At 37.5% G+C, this 16810-nt stretch overlaps 1 protein-coding gene across 1 annotated transcript; it reads right to left on the bottom strand.

Annotated features, from left to right (window-relative positions):
* Nucleotides 1-1174: 1174 nt before the first annotated feature.
* On the bottom strand, nucleotides 1175-16570 carry LOC106143238 (valine--tRNA ligase). The gene is made up of 19 exons (XM_060947207.1): nucleotides 16318-16570; nucleotides 15204-15371; nucleotides 14844-14977; nucleotides 14257-14415; nucleotides 13626-13887; nucleotides 13034-13164; nucleotides 12494-12591; nucleotides 11847-11971; nucleotides 11376-11521; nucleotides 10697-10886; nucleotides 8133-8321; nucleotides 7463-7569; nucleotides 6652-6879; nucleotides 5662-5803; nucleotides 3599-3769; nucleotides 3083-3277; nucleotides 2275-2450; nucleotides 1804-1909; nucleotides 1175-1446 (listed from the first exon to the last, which is right to left on the bottom strand). Exons 1-19 carry the CDS (start codon nucleotides 16480-16482, stop codon nucleotides 1231-1233), a joined length of 3108 nt encoding a protein of 1035 aa, XP_060803190.1. The 5' UTR covers nucleotides 16483-16570; the 3' UTR covers nucleotides 1175-1230.
* Between the last annotated feature and the right edge of the window lie 240 nt (nucleotides 16571-16810).

Genomic DNA, 16810 nt, shown 5'->3' with positions numbered 1-16810 from the left:
ATTAATTAAATCCATCAAATCCTTCATGGGTTCACATTAAGAATTTAAGCCAAATAAAAACTTGCCAATGAAAATAACTTACTATTAAAGTATACAATAGTTCAAACTATTTATTAGCTTTAAAATAAATTATTTATAGTGTCGTGTTCCAAATATACACAAACTTTTCCATAGAAATAATTATAATTATTTCATGCAAAAAAAACCGTAGTTTCATAGAAGTCTTATAAAAGAAAAAAATAAATATCCCAAGCAGGTAAGAAATGCATTTTTTTAAATGAACTACTAGATTACTAAATTAAAACCTACCTATTGCATAGGACTTTGTAATACTTTGACAATCATTATTTTCTAACACCGATTTACTTAATTTTTCTTATTTTACATATCACGCACGCTATGTAATAAAGAGCAGATATAGTAAGCAACACTTTTAGCTTTTCCAGTCGCCAAATAATTAACATAATGCCCGGCGCGTAAGTTGGCACAGAAGATAAAACGAGAAGCTAAAAAAAAGGGATGTGTAAGTGCTACAATAATTATCGACTGCGCCATTTTGTATGTACAGTGAACGGGAGAGAACCCTGACCCTCCCCTCATTCTTACAATCCAAAACAAGGGGGTCAGATTTGTATGCCAAAGGGTGTACCTGTTTTAATCTTTCTTTATTATTTCAAGACTAGCGTTAACCCGCAGCTTCGCCCGTGCGGATTTAGCGTCACTTACAAAAGAATACAAGTTTTTCGCAAATCCCATTGAAAGTGTAGATTTTACCGGGTTTAAAAGTACCCTATGTCCTTTTCAAGATTCGTTAATTATACGTGATATTTCAAGAAGATTCATGATATAACCGAGGAAGAGGTAACAAACGAACCAACAAATAAACTCACTTTCGTATTCATAATATTAATTGGGACATAGTTGGGATTAAATAAGTATAACGACTGCGCCAATTTTTCTGACCAGAGGAGTTACTGCGAGTTTAACTCGGCCAAACGCGTCGAGCAAGGAAACGCGAGTTTGTATGGAGTTGCATTAGTGCCATCGCGTTACCACTAGATGGCGCTGATTAAATCACATACAAATTGGCGTTTACTTTATCGACGCGTTTGATCGAGTAAAACTCGCACCAACCCCTCAGTTGTGTATTTTCTTTTTGATTTGTTGTTTTAAATGAGTAAATAATCAATATATTTACAACTTTAAAACAACAACATCTAATACATAACTTTACATCAACTTCAAGGTCTGAATCGCAGCTTCGAGCCTATCAATTTCTCCTAACGACTGCGCCAATTTCTCAGTATTGTTCTTTTGCACGTCTACCGGCACTTTAGCGGTGTAGTCGTCTGCTGCTATCGCCTGTTCTAACTTGCCGATTGTTTGTGAGAGGGATTCTTTCTTCTTCTCCAGTTTTGTAATCTCTTTTTGGGGGTCGATGAGACCCTGGAAAATGAAGAAATTTTTATATGGATGATTTTGTAATTGGCAGACCGACTTACTTAAGAGGCAGATCAGCATAAGTCATCAATTAGAATGGGATTTTAAATGTAAATAATCCTAACTCAAATGATTATCATTTTTGATTGATCATAGTTTTATTTAGTACGAATAAAAAACATTATATCAATCTGAAAACATTCACAAGCTATAAAAAATATTTGGCAGTTTTTTTTGAGTTAAAAAAATAACCGTAAGAATAACAATATCAAACGGAGATTGAGAGAAAAAGTAACGATAACTTGATCACCATTATCTTGATGTCGTTATGACGAGTGAGGTGAGAGATAAAATAAGACTAACCTTCAAAACCAGCCGCACTTCAATCTTGTCGGACACGGTGAGGATCGAGCAGCCAGACGGAGGCTCTTCATCTGACAACTCGCTGTTAGCCAACGATTGGAGACTCCTGCAATAAATACATTTATTGACTAGATTTATTGAAAAGAAGCCTGTTCTTTTGTCAATTTTCAAATTGATTTTTAAATTGAAACAAAATAATTACCTTAAAGTTTTGGTAACTCAACGAAAACCAATTAGAACTGAATTTCTGAACTGAAGTTTTTAGTTGAGCTGTTCATATTTGAATTTTATAGTGAACTTGTGCAGCGCCATAAACAAATAACGTGATGCTTGCAAAATCGACCAATCAGGATATGTTCGCGATGAATGTTGCTCTGTGATTGGCCGTTTGCAAAACGTTTTGCGATTGTTACAAACTTTTGCAAAGGCCAGTAATATAAATATTAATTTAAAAAAAAAATTGAGACTAACCTGAATAAATTCTTCAGTTCCTCTTTTCTCGTGTCCGTTATAATGAGATGTGCGGTCGTTTTTTGTTTGTTCGTGATGTTGTATTCCGACCGAGTGGAACGGATCAAATGTACCATTTTGAGGACTGTGTCTACGGATGATTCCAGGTCTTCGGAACGCCATGGTGTCTCTGTGTCCTGGAAATGATCACAGAATAATATACTATACAGAAGTCAGGTGTTTGTAATTTTTTAATTTATTACCGGGTCAGCTTCATTGTTACATACATACATAAAATCACGCCTCTTTCCCGGAGGGGTAGGCAGCGACTACCTCTTTCCACGTGCCATTCAAATTCATTGTTAACTTTTTTATCAAGTAGACAGATACATTAACCATGGGAGTTGAAAGATACATCGACTTAAGCAAAAAACATAATTATATACATTCATACATATAGTTACATCTATATCCCTTGCAAGGTAGACAGAGCCAACAGTCTTGAAAAGACTGATATTCCACATTCAGCTTTTTGGCTTGATGATAGAATTAAGATTCAAATAGTGACAGGTTGCTAGCCCATTGCCTAGAATAATCTCAAGTTTATAACGCTATCTCTCAGTCGCCTTTTACGACGTTCACGGAAAAGAGAAGTAGCGGTCCTATTTTTTTAAATGGTGCCGGGAACCGCACGGCACTTTAGCAAAGAAACATCGACTATTTACGATATTGTTATACATATACCTCCAGTGAGAACAGCTCAGTACGTTTCTTGTTCTAAGCAAAAGGGGTTCCATTTAAAACACAAACCTTGTAAAAAAAAACTTACCGTAGGATAACTGGCAACACATATAGACGGACTATCTCTCCTCTCGCTCGGCAGTCGTTGGTACAACTCCTCAGTTATGAAAGGCATGAACGGACTCAGTAATTTCAGTCCGTACTCCAGCGTCGTGTATAGCGTGCGCCTGGCCGCAGATTTCTGGTCCTCCGTGCCGGATGCGAATACCGGTTTGAGGTACTCCTGAAATTGTGAATGAATTAAATTAAGAAATTATTCAAGAGACAATTCGAATTGTGTATTCTCTCGTCCACATTTCTATTCTAAATTTGGATTATTGTGAAGTTGATGTTATTGAAAAAAAATGCTGTAGTGCAGTTTTAACCGCTTCTTGCACTGACGCTTTGGAAGCGGCAGTAAAACTAGATTAAAGTAATTTATTTTATGGCAATTAATGTTGTGAAAGCAAAAGATATGAATCAAAATTTTGAAGATCCGAAACTTTATCTTTTCTATTTTACTTTCTTTTCGTTTAAACTAGTTCCTCCTAAAATTTCATCTTACCAAATAAACATCGCACAAGTCATACAACCAAAGATTGTAACAGTGCGTGGTGGCCGACGGGAAGTCGTAGGATTCGAACCCGGCGTTGACCTTGTTGACCGCGAGCGAGAGCCGCGACAACATCCACCGGTCCATGGGGGTCAGACTCGACGGCAGCGTCGGTGAGTGGACCTGTGAATTAAATGAAATATTTATTTCAAACTCAATAATGAGCCTTAAATGGCTGGATTAAATGCTAATAGCATTATCTACCGGTCAACTTTTAGAAAATAGCAAACGTTTAAATGTTTGGCTTAATGATAGAGTTGAGATTCAAATAGCCAGCTCATCGCCTAGAAGAATACTCCAAAGCTGTCCTCAAGAAGAATCCCCAAGTAACAATTAGGCGCTAAAGTAAGATTTATAATAAGTCTATAAAAGCGCTAACTAGATTCTAAAGTGGTTTATGGGTGTAACAAATTAGTGTTAGAGCGCGCTCTAACCCTACTTTACCCCCGAATTGGGCACAATTTTTATATTACTTAAGGTTGTATAATGACGGTATACAAGAGTTATGGTAATTGGCTAAGAGGTACAATTAGTGCTATAAGAAAGTTATTATAGCGGTAACAGGATCTCTTAGCGATACAAGAGGGGTAAATAAGCGTCAACTGACTCCTTAAGCGGTACAGTAGAGATACAAAGGCGTTAATTATATTTTCAAGCGCTAAAAGGGAGGTAAATAGGTGTTTTGTAACGGTCTGAACGCTATTCAAGATAATTAAACTAATTTTGTGATCTAATAATAAATAATTTTATTTTCAATGGCTATAAGTTTACGACTAATGATTTTTATATTAAACAAAAAAAAGTGATATTGTATGGTGAGAAAGGAAGCATATTTTTGCTGCGAAGGGAAGTACACTGTGAATATGTTACATATTTATTGGCAAATAATTCGAGCGCCCGATGTATGTTGTCTATTTACTGAAAACTTTTCCACGTATTTACAACAATTTTTGTTTATTTTGGTTGCGACGCCATTGTCAAAAACAAGTAGTCAATATAAGAAATACAGTAGTGACCTTAAGCGCTATTACTTTACCTTTAGTCACAAAAAAGTAACAATAGACGCTATAGGATCTGTTATAGCGAAAAATTATACTCCTATTTGACTTAAGGTAATGCAAGAGAGTTTTGTATAACTTCAAGCATTTGGTTCTATATAAGATTAAATAAACACTATTGTAAGGCTGGTAGCGCTTATTAACGCTATTGTGCAACTTTAGGTTCCTTTAAAGAGTTTATTATCACCTGCATAGCACTTTTGGAGGTAGTAGCTAATTCTTATTCTTATTTAGATCTTAGAGTTCTAAGATTCACTTAAAGCTATAACACAAAATGCTGTGCATGTACAACAGTGTTAAGATTTGCCATAATACATCCATAACCTTTAAGCTCGCCTAATTGTCGCGCTTGTAACTCTGTATTATAAGTAGAAGTGATATACGTTACTTGGTACGCCACTTTATCGCCAATAGTCATAAGTGTTGCTACTGTAATGCCTTTGTAGCCCACTAAGTAACAAAATAAGCTCTAATCGTCGCCTAAATGTTTGTTGGGTCGTAGATTTATGGTACTCAAAGTATAATTTATACATACATACATACATAAAATCGTAGATTTATGGTACTCAAAGTATAATTTATACATACATACATGAAATCACGCCCCTTTCCCGGAGGGGTAGGCAGAGACTACCTCTTTCCACTTGCCACGATCTCTGCACACTTCCTTCGCTTCATCCACATTCATAACTCTCTTCATGCAAACTCGGCGGTTTCGGGTACTTTTGGAATTACCAGTACCAGCCGAGGCTGTCAAGGGGTCGGTCTAATTCTTTCTGCACGAATGGCTGAGTGTGTGAATGAGTATGAGTGTGCCAGCCCTCGTCTTCTATAATTTATTTTAATTCTAAACTTTCATTCAGAAGTCCTGGTTCCTGATTGTATTTACCACTCCGGAAGCTTTGAGAGCAGCTTCGAACTAATCTTATAGCGGCAATTAGTAACAAAAATAGCAACCTGATAACTGGTGTCCCTGGGGAAGTACATGAGCGCGAATTTCGTAGCGTTCCACAGCTTGTTGCAGAAGAAACGGTAACCTTGCACGCGGAGAATGTCCAGGTTCAAGTCTCGACCTTGGGTCATAGCGCATAACGCGAACCTGTTTCAAAAACAATGGTTACTATACATACGTGCATACATAAAATTGCGTCTGTGTCCCTTGCGGGGTAGACAGAGCCAACGGGTCTTGAAAAGACTGAAAGGCCACGTTCAGCTGTGTGGCTTAGTGATAGAATTGAAATTGTAATAGTGACAGGTTGCTAGCCCATCGCCTAAAAAGGAATCCCAGCTTTGTAAGCTTATCCCTTAGTCGTCTTTTACGACATCCATGGGATAGAGATGGAGTGGTCCTATTCTTTTTTGTATTGGTGCCGGGAACGTAACGTTCAAATAAAACATAGTATCGTTGAGTTAGTATGTCATAATCAGAGATCGAAATAGGTAGATTGATTTTATAAATTTGCATCATGAATTACCATAGAAAGCATAGCATGGATAAGCCTCTTTTCCGGGATTCCATTTCAGTACTTACAGTTACAGTAAACTACATTGTCCGCGGGTAACATAGGACTACAATTTACGTGAACGAAGTCGGGGGAAAACAGCTATCACTAATATATACTTCATCCCACTTGTAAAAATTCCGGAAAAAATCTTAATAATTTACAAATCCCGCAATCCCGGACGGAGGCATGTCCATATTAATGAATACATTTCATTTCATTGACCCCAATTCAATCTACCTATTCCGATCTTTAGTCATAATACAAGTTTCGAACTTACTTCGAGGCTAACTCAATCTGTGTTATTTGTCCCGTATCTATTTATTTATGAATTTGCAACCTCTCGTGGTAAATCCATCCTTAACAGTTCAACCAATTTACAAACAACATTTACAAAAACTAGTATTACTTTATATGTACCTACATGTAAAGTCAAAGACCTCACCTTAGCGCATCGGTACCACACTCAGGTATCCCATTCGGGTAGTCCTGTTTCTGACCCTGGCGCGCCTTCTCCTCCTCCCTGGGGTCCAAGTTGGACTGTTTGAGTTGCCCGTGGAGTTGTTCCAGCGTGACCCCCCTGACCACGTCGACGGGGTCGATGACGTTCCCCAGGGATTTGGACATCTTGCGGCCGTGAGCGTCCCGCACCATGGGGTGGAGGTAAACTTCCCTGGAATAGAATTGATTATGTTGAGAATAATATCATCGTAATCTTCCATACTGGTGTGGCAGCGAAGAAAAAATACAATCATGGTAGGTACTCTGTGCCGTGTGGTTCCCGGCACCAATAAAAAAAAGAATAGGACCTCCATCTCGTTCCCATGGGTGTCGTAAAAGGCGATTAAGGGATAGGCTTATAAACTTGGGATTCTTCTTTTAGGCGATGGGCTAGCAACCCGTCATTATTTGAATCTCAATTATATCATTAAGCCAAACTACCCCGTAAGGGATAAAGACGTGATCATATGTATGGACTCTGCAAACGTGGCCTTCCAGTTTCTTCAAGCCTGTTGACTCTGTCTATCCCGCTAGGGATATAAAGGTAATTATAATATATAAATGTACTAAGCCAAGGACACCGGTTAATATTCAAACTAATAAACTAAAACAAAAACGTAGGTACATATAACTTTGAAAATATTCTTCGGTACATGGCCGAGTCGGTATTTGAACCTGTGCCTCTTTCCGCATCACGCATTTTTACCGATTCTACCACCGATTCTTCAATTGTTGTATCATACATTTATACTCACTTAAACGGCAATTTTCCCAACAATCTCTGGCCGAAGAACACCATCCTTGCAACCCAGAAGAACAGGATATCGTGACCCGTCTCCAACAACGTGCCTGGGTAGAATGCCTAGGGGGGAAAAATACAGGTTTCAATTCATCAATATTTTTTTGTAAGTTTCGAGCAGACAACTTGGCAAGACAATGCCGAACAGCTGAACGTGGTCGTTTCCAAGATTGAAGGCTCTGTCTACCCCGCAAGGGTTATAGAAGTGATTATATATGGAACGATTAAGTATATTATGTATAGAGGCCTTAACAGAAGTTATTTAAGAGAACTTAGGTTCAGTTAGGTCAGGTTTAGTTAGGTTATGTCTTCACTGTTTATATACGATTCGTCATGAACGAATTCAAAATGCACGAGTAGTATCGTAGTATACGAGGAATCTACATCGCGCAAACAAAGTTTTCACGGATTGGAGCTGATAAATACAACCTCCGACTTAACATTGTCTGTCGCGCGGTTCCCCATGCATCACACCTAGCCTGGCGGAAGATCTTCCCTTTGGTGGCGGTCAAGCCGAATCATCACTCCCGCTACAAATAAATCGGGATAAGTGAAAAGATGTAGCCTCTACCTACCCCTCTAGGAAGGAGGCGTGATTTTAAGGTATGTACAGATTCACTTCTTACCTTTAAATCTTCAGTCTGATCCGGCCAACCGAATATAGAGAACGGGAATAGACCAGATGAGAACCAGGTATCTAGCACGTCTTCATCTCTGGCCAACTTGATTTGGTCTTCTGGTGTATTATACTTCGAAGACGCTTTGGACAAGGCTTCTTCATCTGAGTGAGCGGAGACCCATAATTCTTCTGTATTCTGTGTGGGAAACAGTTTGTATGTTTGGTTGTATTATCTTTATTTCACAAAAATTTTTTTGTTACAAAAAGTTAGTTTTTTGTTATATGTTTATTGCACAGAAATTAACAAAGTAATTATTAAGACTTTATAAAAGGTAAGAAATTAATTTGTTACTAGCATTGTATGTAATGTTTTCGTCAATGCCTTTAGTGCAAACAAATATGTTATGAAATTAATACATATAGTATTGGTCAATAAAATTATATTATTATATTGTTAGCAAACACTTTTAAATTAACAATTAGAGATTTTTAAACATAAATATCATGTTCAAGTGTCTATGGTAATTATGGAATTTTAACAAATGAAATTACACTGTCATAGCAATTCACAAGAAGCTGTATGAAAAATTTAAAAAAGGCTAATAAAAATTTCAAAATGGAATGTTTAAATCATCCGTACTTCAAAATTGTAATTAAATCAACACAACAGCAGACAAGATGCAAAATAAAAATATACAATTGTGGTTTCAGTATACATTTTTATATGTATTTCAAGAATAATAGTGTAAAAAAGAGAAAATAATAATGTGTCAGGTGTTCAGGAAATGACCACAAATTAAATAAATTAATATATATGCGGGGCAAATTACACAGATTGCGTCAGCCTCGAAACTAAGTTTGAAACTTGTGTTACTAGATACTACTAACTCTACGATACAATAAAAATGAAAAAAAGAGAACATCCATAGATTTATTAACTAAAAAAAACTAAGACTGTGTACATAAAGCCATTCCGATTCGGCGGGAATAAGTAAAGAAATGTAAAGATACAAGTGGAGTCGATTAAGAATTCTTCTACACATGCGCTTTGGAAGCGGTAGTAGTTATAATTAGATTTAAGTGATCGTCAATAAGTGATACCTTGTATCCAATTTTGAAAATAAATCTATTCTATTCTAATTAATAACTTTCAATGTACATATGTGCATTATGAGCGCTGTGACAAAACAAAAAATAAAATGAACACCACACCGTGCATGGTTGCAAAACATCGTCTGTCCTTTTCATACTCATGAGTCAGTAAACGAGTGTATGAGCGCCAGTGGTCAAATCGGTAAAATGCCCGGTTAAAATGCGTGTTGTGTACAAAAAGCACAGGTTCAAATCCCATTTCGGTCATGTGCCAATGACTATTATCGAAGTTATGCACATTAGTTTAAATACTAACTGATGCTTTTACGGCGAGGCAAAACGTAAAAGGAAACCATGATTCAGAATAGGTTAGGTTTCCTGTCAAGGTTGTGATAGTCAGAAAGTAGTCGCTTCGTGTAAAAACCTGACTCACCCAATCCAGGATCCATGGTCAAAGGCTTACTCCAGGCTCCTCTCCAGTGTGATGATTTAACCGGGACTATTCTTAATTCCACAATTAACCGATACAGCTGAACGTGGATTTTCAGTCTTTTCAAGACTATTGGCTCTGTTTATCCCGCAAGGAATAAAGACGTGATATTATGCATGCAAATATTTTTGTTTTTTTTTTAACCACATTGTTATGATATATTTAGATGATAGTGAGCAATTTGAAAACACTCATGAGGATTATGAAAAGCACAGCGGCGTGGTAGCCCGGCGCGACATACTGTATGGATGCGCGCGCGGCGGCTGCGCAGGCGCGCGCCCTTCTTGCGGCCCGAGCGCGAGCGGCGGCGCGGCGCTCGGCCCGCGGGCGGCTTACAATACACATTACATATATTAATTTTCATGTCTAGCGACTGTATATGGCCGTGGGGTTCCCGGCACCGATAAAAAAAAGAGTCACAACTCTTTCCCCATGGATGTCGTAAAAGGCTTATAAACTTGGGATTATTTTAAGCGATGGGATGATTTAGCAATCTGTCACTATTTGAATCATCAAGCGGTAGTAGTTATAATTAAATTTAAGTTATGGTGACGTCAATAAGTAATACCTTGTATGCAATTTTGAAAATAAATCTATTCTATTCTATTCAAGCCAAACAGCTGAACGTGGCCTATCAGTTGTTTTGAAGACTATTGGCTTTTTTACCCCGCAAGAGATATACACGAAATTATATATACCTACCTATGTATGTATGTTAACGTACGTAACGTTTCAGGTAAGTTAAATAAAATAATTTCAATTTGATACTGAAATATCCTCGTTGCACAAGAAATAGATTTAAAAATAATTCACATTTATCCCGTTCCTTCTTTGAATAAAAACGATCATATTAACCAAGAATATTCGCTTATTTTTAACATTTATTTATTTAAACTTTATTGCACCTAAAATAACGTACAACCGGTTACGACTTAATTCCCATAATATAGATACATATACATTGCCTTACAGCTAAAATTGTTACATACCTTTTCCGGTAAAGTGACCCTATAGGCTGGAATCCTGTGCCCCCACCACAGTTGTCTGGAGATGCACCAGTCGCGAATGTTCTCCATCCAATGGTACCAGACCTTCTCGTGGACGTCCGGTATGATTTTCAGTTCGCCCGTCTTAACAGCTTTTATTGCATCGGCGGCCATTTTGTCACATTTAATGTACCTGGTAAGCGACATCTCTGTTAACAGCCATTTGACATTTTTAATAACATTAGGTATACATTATTTTATTACTATGTACTATTTTCTTGTTACTGTGTAAATTTCTATGCAAAAAAGATATTACAAACAAACAAACATACACATACATAAAATAACGCCTTTTTGCCGGTAGGGTAAGCAGAGACTAGGTGACTGTGTGAGACACAGTACAGACTTCTCCCGCTTCCTCCACACTCATCACACTTTTTATACATATTATACGATTAAAAGCTGAAATCTAACATGTAATTGTCTTTAAATTCCTACAGAAAAAGAAAAAAACTTTCAAAAAGTGCGACAATCATATATGTATATGGTCTGAGATAATGTGTCCTGGAACCAGGGTCATGGAGGTCAAGGTGTCGTTACGTGTAAGAACCTGACTTATCCAACTCCAGGATTATCAACCCTTGCCTACCCGAGGATCTCTGGAGATGAGAGAACTACGTACCACTGTGGTTTGAGCATGGGTTCCACCACGTCCTTGGACCTGCTGCAGAGCGGTACCACCATGGGGTTCTCCTTCGTCCCCCGGTACAGCTTCAGCTGTTCCAAGGACTTTATAATCCCGCTGCGAACGTCGAAACGTTTCATGCCCTGTCAACAAGATTTCGTCATAAAAGTGTTCATTCATTCATTCATATTATTACATCATTAATAAAATCTCGATAGACGGATAAAAGGTCGCCTAGAAGAGGAATCCCAAGTTTGTAAATGGAGGTCACTGAGACCGCTTCGTGTTAAAACCTGAGTCTGACTCACCCAATCCAGAATTATGGGCAAAAGGATCACCCCGCGCTCAATTCATTCAATTACTTCCTTACCTATCTGGAGAACAGAGAGGTAAGGAAGCAATTAAAGCAGGAAGTCTTTTGTCAAACATATTTCAGAGAATTAAGAAGAAATATTAATTGAATCTTACGGAAAACTGCCCGCAGTTGTCCAGCATTTTTCCTTCATCATCAAAGATGGTGATGAACGGTAGATTATGACGTTTGCCGATCTCGTAATCGTTGGGATCGTGCGCGGGAGTTATTTTCACGGCACCTGGAAATTATATAAAAAAATAAATCACATCAAAAGTAACTCAATCCTATAAAGGTTTACTTTCGCAAATGATCATTGCTAAAAACTTTATATTTTTGTATTATAATTATTAGTTTGTTATCAACTGTTCATTTACAGCAGTCTTCTGAACAAAGTCTTACGGTTTAGATGGGGACAGAAGGGGGATCTCGTAATCTGATATTACGAACCTGTACCGAAGATCATGTCAACGTAATCATCAGCAATGATCTGCAATTTCCAATGTTTTGGTTTGATTTCTACTGATCATTTACAACAGTCTTCTGACTTTAGTCTTATGGTTTAAATGGGGACAGGAGGGGATCTCGTAATCTGATATTACGAACCTGTCTCGAATGTCATGTCAACGTAATCATCAGCAAAGATCTGCAATTTCCTCATTTTTGGTTTGATTTCTACTGATCATTCACAACAGTCTTCTGACTAAAGTCTTAAGGTTTAAATGGTGACAGGAGGGGGATCTCGTAATGTGATAATACGAACCTGTCCCGAATGTCATGTCAACGTAATCATCAGCAATGATCTGCAATTTCCTCTTGCAGTACGGATGCACCAAATGTTTGCCGATCAAATGTTTGTACCTGTAAATAAATCATTGAATCGAATTGAACTTTCTTTGTTCCAAATTTCATGAATACCTGTATCTGATAAGCCGTGAGAGCGCAACAGAATTATTAGTGTTTGTAGCAAATTAAATAAATAATCTATGTAAGTAGAAGAAGAACGTAGGAATCGATTAATTTAATACAATTTCCTCATATACATAAAGTTACATAAAGTTTGTGAGGATTTGTGGATGACTGTTTGTTACTCTTTCACGCAAAATCTACTGGACGGATTTTAATAAAATTTTGTACAATGGTAGAATATAGCCTGGATTAACATAAAGTTCTATTTATCCTGAAATTCCCAAGGTTGTTAAGCCACTGGGCTCGCTCCCTCCTGAGTAATTGTCTTATCCATTCCTAAATCACAGAAGGACTCCGAGCTTTCTCCCAGATAGATGATGATTTATAAACCGACCTTTCATCATTAGGATGTACAGCTACGGCCACGTCCCCCAGCATGGTCTCAACTCGAGTGGTAGCGACCACTACTTCTTCGTCTGACCCGTCCACTTTGTACGCAAACATCACCAGCACTCCGAACTCCACCTATGAACAAATTAAAACTTTACATTTGCTCCCAACTCGCGATGATGAAAGCCTAAGTGAAGAATGCTTTGGTTTTTAATTTTTATTATTTGATTTGCAAACTGGTTGATACAATGATATCATGACAAGCAAAATTATACATATGTTTTTAAATTTAAGCAAACTTCTATGAGCGAACACAGCGCATACGCATTTATGAATATAAATGACATGATAAAGACTGCCTGCTTAATGACTATGACTTAGTACATTGTAAGGACTTAAAAATACGTACATTATCAGACTTCATGATAAGGACTGAAGAGACTTACACATTATTTTTTCTTAGACATAGCCAACAGTCTCGAAGTCTACATTCAGTTCGATGGCTAAATGGAATTGAGCTCTAAAGAATAAGGGAAAGATCTTTAAAGGACTGGTATCCATAGCAGTAAAACTATATAATGAAAGCGAGAACCCACCTTTTGCTGATAGCCGGGTATCTCCAACATGGTCCGTCCAGTGAGCTCCATCTTGTCCACTTCGATATCTGATATCGCGCTCTTCAGAGTACACGACCAGTTCACCAGCCGGTTGGCGCGATAGATGTCGCCACTGTCGTGAAGTCTAATGAACGCTTCGTTCACAGCCCGGCACATAGAAGGGTCCATCGTGAATCGAACCCGGGACCAGTCGAACGAGGAGCCGAGAGAACGGAGCTGTTCATATATTCTGTCACCTTTCCTGGAAATAGAATGAGTAATTTCGGACTAGTTTCTCGGTGTTTTCTCTTTTGAGAAAGCAGGTTTCTCACTGGGTCTGACCATTTAAACATATGAATGTTTACATACAATTACATCTTTATCACTTAGGGCATAGACAGAGCTAAACAGTCTCAATATAAAATCACCATAAATGACACTGTAGTTTTTGTTCTCTTCATTGTAGATATTGATTAAATTTATGTTTTATGTGCCCTGCCAGAGAAAGCATAAAATACATCTACAAAATTCATCATATAATAATATCAAAACAGACTCTTTTCCTCCACATCAACAATATTACAACAATATTTTTTATCATAATGAGAATACTATTTGCACATTTACATACTCATTTTTCCAGTCCCACACGCGCTTAACGAACTCCTCTCTGCCGAGCTGGTGTCTGGTCTTCTTCTCCTCCCGCCATAGCTTCTTCTCCACCACCACTTGAGTGGCGATGCCGGCGTGGTCGCACCCTGGGTTCCAGAGGGTCGTGCGTCCGTTCATTCTGAAATTGAGTACATAATTATATAAGTAATATATATATATATATATATTTACAGGACAGATTATACGGATTGAGTTAGCCTCGAAGTTAGAGATTTCTAATATGAGATATTAACCCAACGCTACTATATTTTATAATAAATCCCTTACTAATATTGTAAATGCGAACGTCTGTCTGTCAGAGGTGGATGTTTGGATGAATATCAATAAAACTACTCATGCAAAGATGGGGCGGGTCGCTAGTGCTCATATAAATAACCATTTTGGGTCTTGCCAGTCAATGAAAGTTACATTCTCATCATGCATCATGAGAAAGATTTTCTTAGCAACAGTCTCCAAAATACTATTAATACTTAAGCTATAAACCCCCTTCAGTCTTTGCAAGGCTGTTGGCCTTGTCTACCTCATAAGGAGAAAAGGCGTGAGTACCTGTGCCATCTCGTTATCGCATCTTCCACAGCATTTGTGAGGGCATGCCCCAAATGTAGAGACCCGGTCACATTTGGAGGCGGGATCACCATCACAAACTTGCCTTTCGGGTTCGGATCCAAAATGGACTTCCGCTGAAACAAACATTATTTTTTTTTAAGGACAAACATTGTGATGAAACCTGCTCATTCAGGCAACTGGATGTGTAACCATGATGCTATATGAGTTAGGTTCTCATGCAAAGGTTGCACAGTTGCAAATGGGTCCATGGTCCACAGTCAAGATCCATGGTAAAAGTCATACCCCAAGCTCAATAAAGAAAGTAACGAAAGAAAATGATTATTAATTCACTTTTCTTACCCCATACTCTGGTTTGAAGAAGCCCTGTTTCTCCCACCACGCATACCAAGCGGCCTCAACATACTTAGGGCTGTATGCATCGGGCATGGGCCCCGCTATGTCTTTCTTCTCGCCCAGAGCTGTACTGGCCGTGTATACTGCACTCTCTTTTGTTTCTTTCACCTTTTTCTGCAATTATAATTGTGTTAATTGTAAAAATATGTATAGCTTATGGACATCCTGGTAAAAGGTCAGGTCTAAGGTATCTGAAACTGACAAGCTTCCAGGCTTGCAAGAAGAAGATTAAGAATGTGAATGAAGTGACAAAAGCATGTAGGAAAGTGGAAAGATGTAGTCTCTGATAGAATCTTAATTCAATTCTTCGGCCAAGCAGCTGAATGCGGCCTTTTAGTCTTTCATAGACTTTTGGCTCTGTCTGCTTTTCAAAGGATGTAACTGATTATGTTGTTATGTTGTGTGCAAAGCTTTTTTTAAATAAATATATATCATGTAAGAAAAATACATAAAAAGTATTTCTAAACTATGCCACCAGTTAAAAGACATTACAAGATTTTGTCCCCCTGTTATTACTGTTTGTAAATCTTAATTTCCATAGGAACATTACTACTTCAAGAGTGGAAAGTACCATATGTTTTTCTTACTTTCATGTGTATTTTATGAAGAAAGAAAATATAAATGAAGTGGTAACAAAAATATGAAACGTTTTCCCTATACATATATATGTATTCAAATGTATGTTCATTATGTTTACTATGATATATTTATGAATATTTCACCAGTTACTAAATCTGTCTGGTCAGTTGAATGTAAATACATTTAAATTATTTCTTTAACATAATATTCATGGACCATTTCCAAGAACAAAAAAGGACTAAATAAACCACATTGATATATGTGTATGCTTAATCCCATTTGATGATGCAACCGTTAGAACAATTGCAACGCAAGTATACTTTCACTTAACATATTGATCCAAAATATAACCTGTATTAGCGCATGAGAAACTTCTTTAATAAAAAAAAAATATTGAATATATTTATAAAGAATTTGATGAAAGTTATTCTATATATATTTTACCCTTGTTGGATTTAATATTTTAATAAAAAATACGAACGTCTGGCTTATCTTTTTGTACAGCTGGCGCAGCGCTTTTCTTCTCTAATTTTGCTTTGAGTTTTTCTAACTTAGCTGCTTTTTCAGCCTCCTTCTTTAACTGCTTAGCAGACTTCTCTTGGGGCTGGTCCCCAATAGAACCATTTTGAGTCTCGTTGTCAGTCATTATTATTTATAAAAATAAAGATTTTATTTGAACTAAATGTACCACATTTATTCGAGCGGTGAGCAAGAATTTTTGGTTTAGTTGGAAATTTGGCATTGGCATTTGATAAATCATGACGTATGCATGACAATGACAGAACGTAAAATTGACATTGACAATATTGACCGAAATTATAAAACCGTGTACAGCAGATGAGCAGACGGCCAGCCAGCCCTAGCTGCCATTTTTAAAACACATTTTATTTATTTGGAGTGCAGGGTGGTCTCGGCACTTTAGAAAAGGACTACACCATAATTATGTTTCCCATGGATGTCGTAAAAGGCGAATA

This window comes from Amyelois transitella, chromosome 13 (assembly GCF_032362555.1).
Source record: "Amyelois transitella isolate CPQ chromosome 13, ilAmyTran1.1, whole genome shotgun sequence".
Classification (NCBI taxonomy): Eukaryota; Metazoa; Arthropoda; class Insecta; order Lepidoptera; family Pyralidae; genus Amyelois; species Amyelois transitella.
The sequence above is the reverse complement of the archived record's forward strand: the minus strand, read 5'-3'. Positions and strand labels throughout refer to the sequence as shown.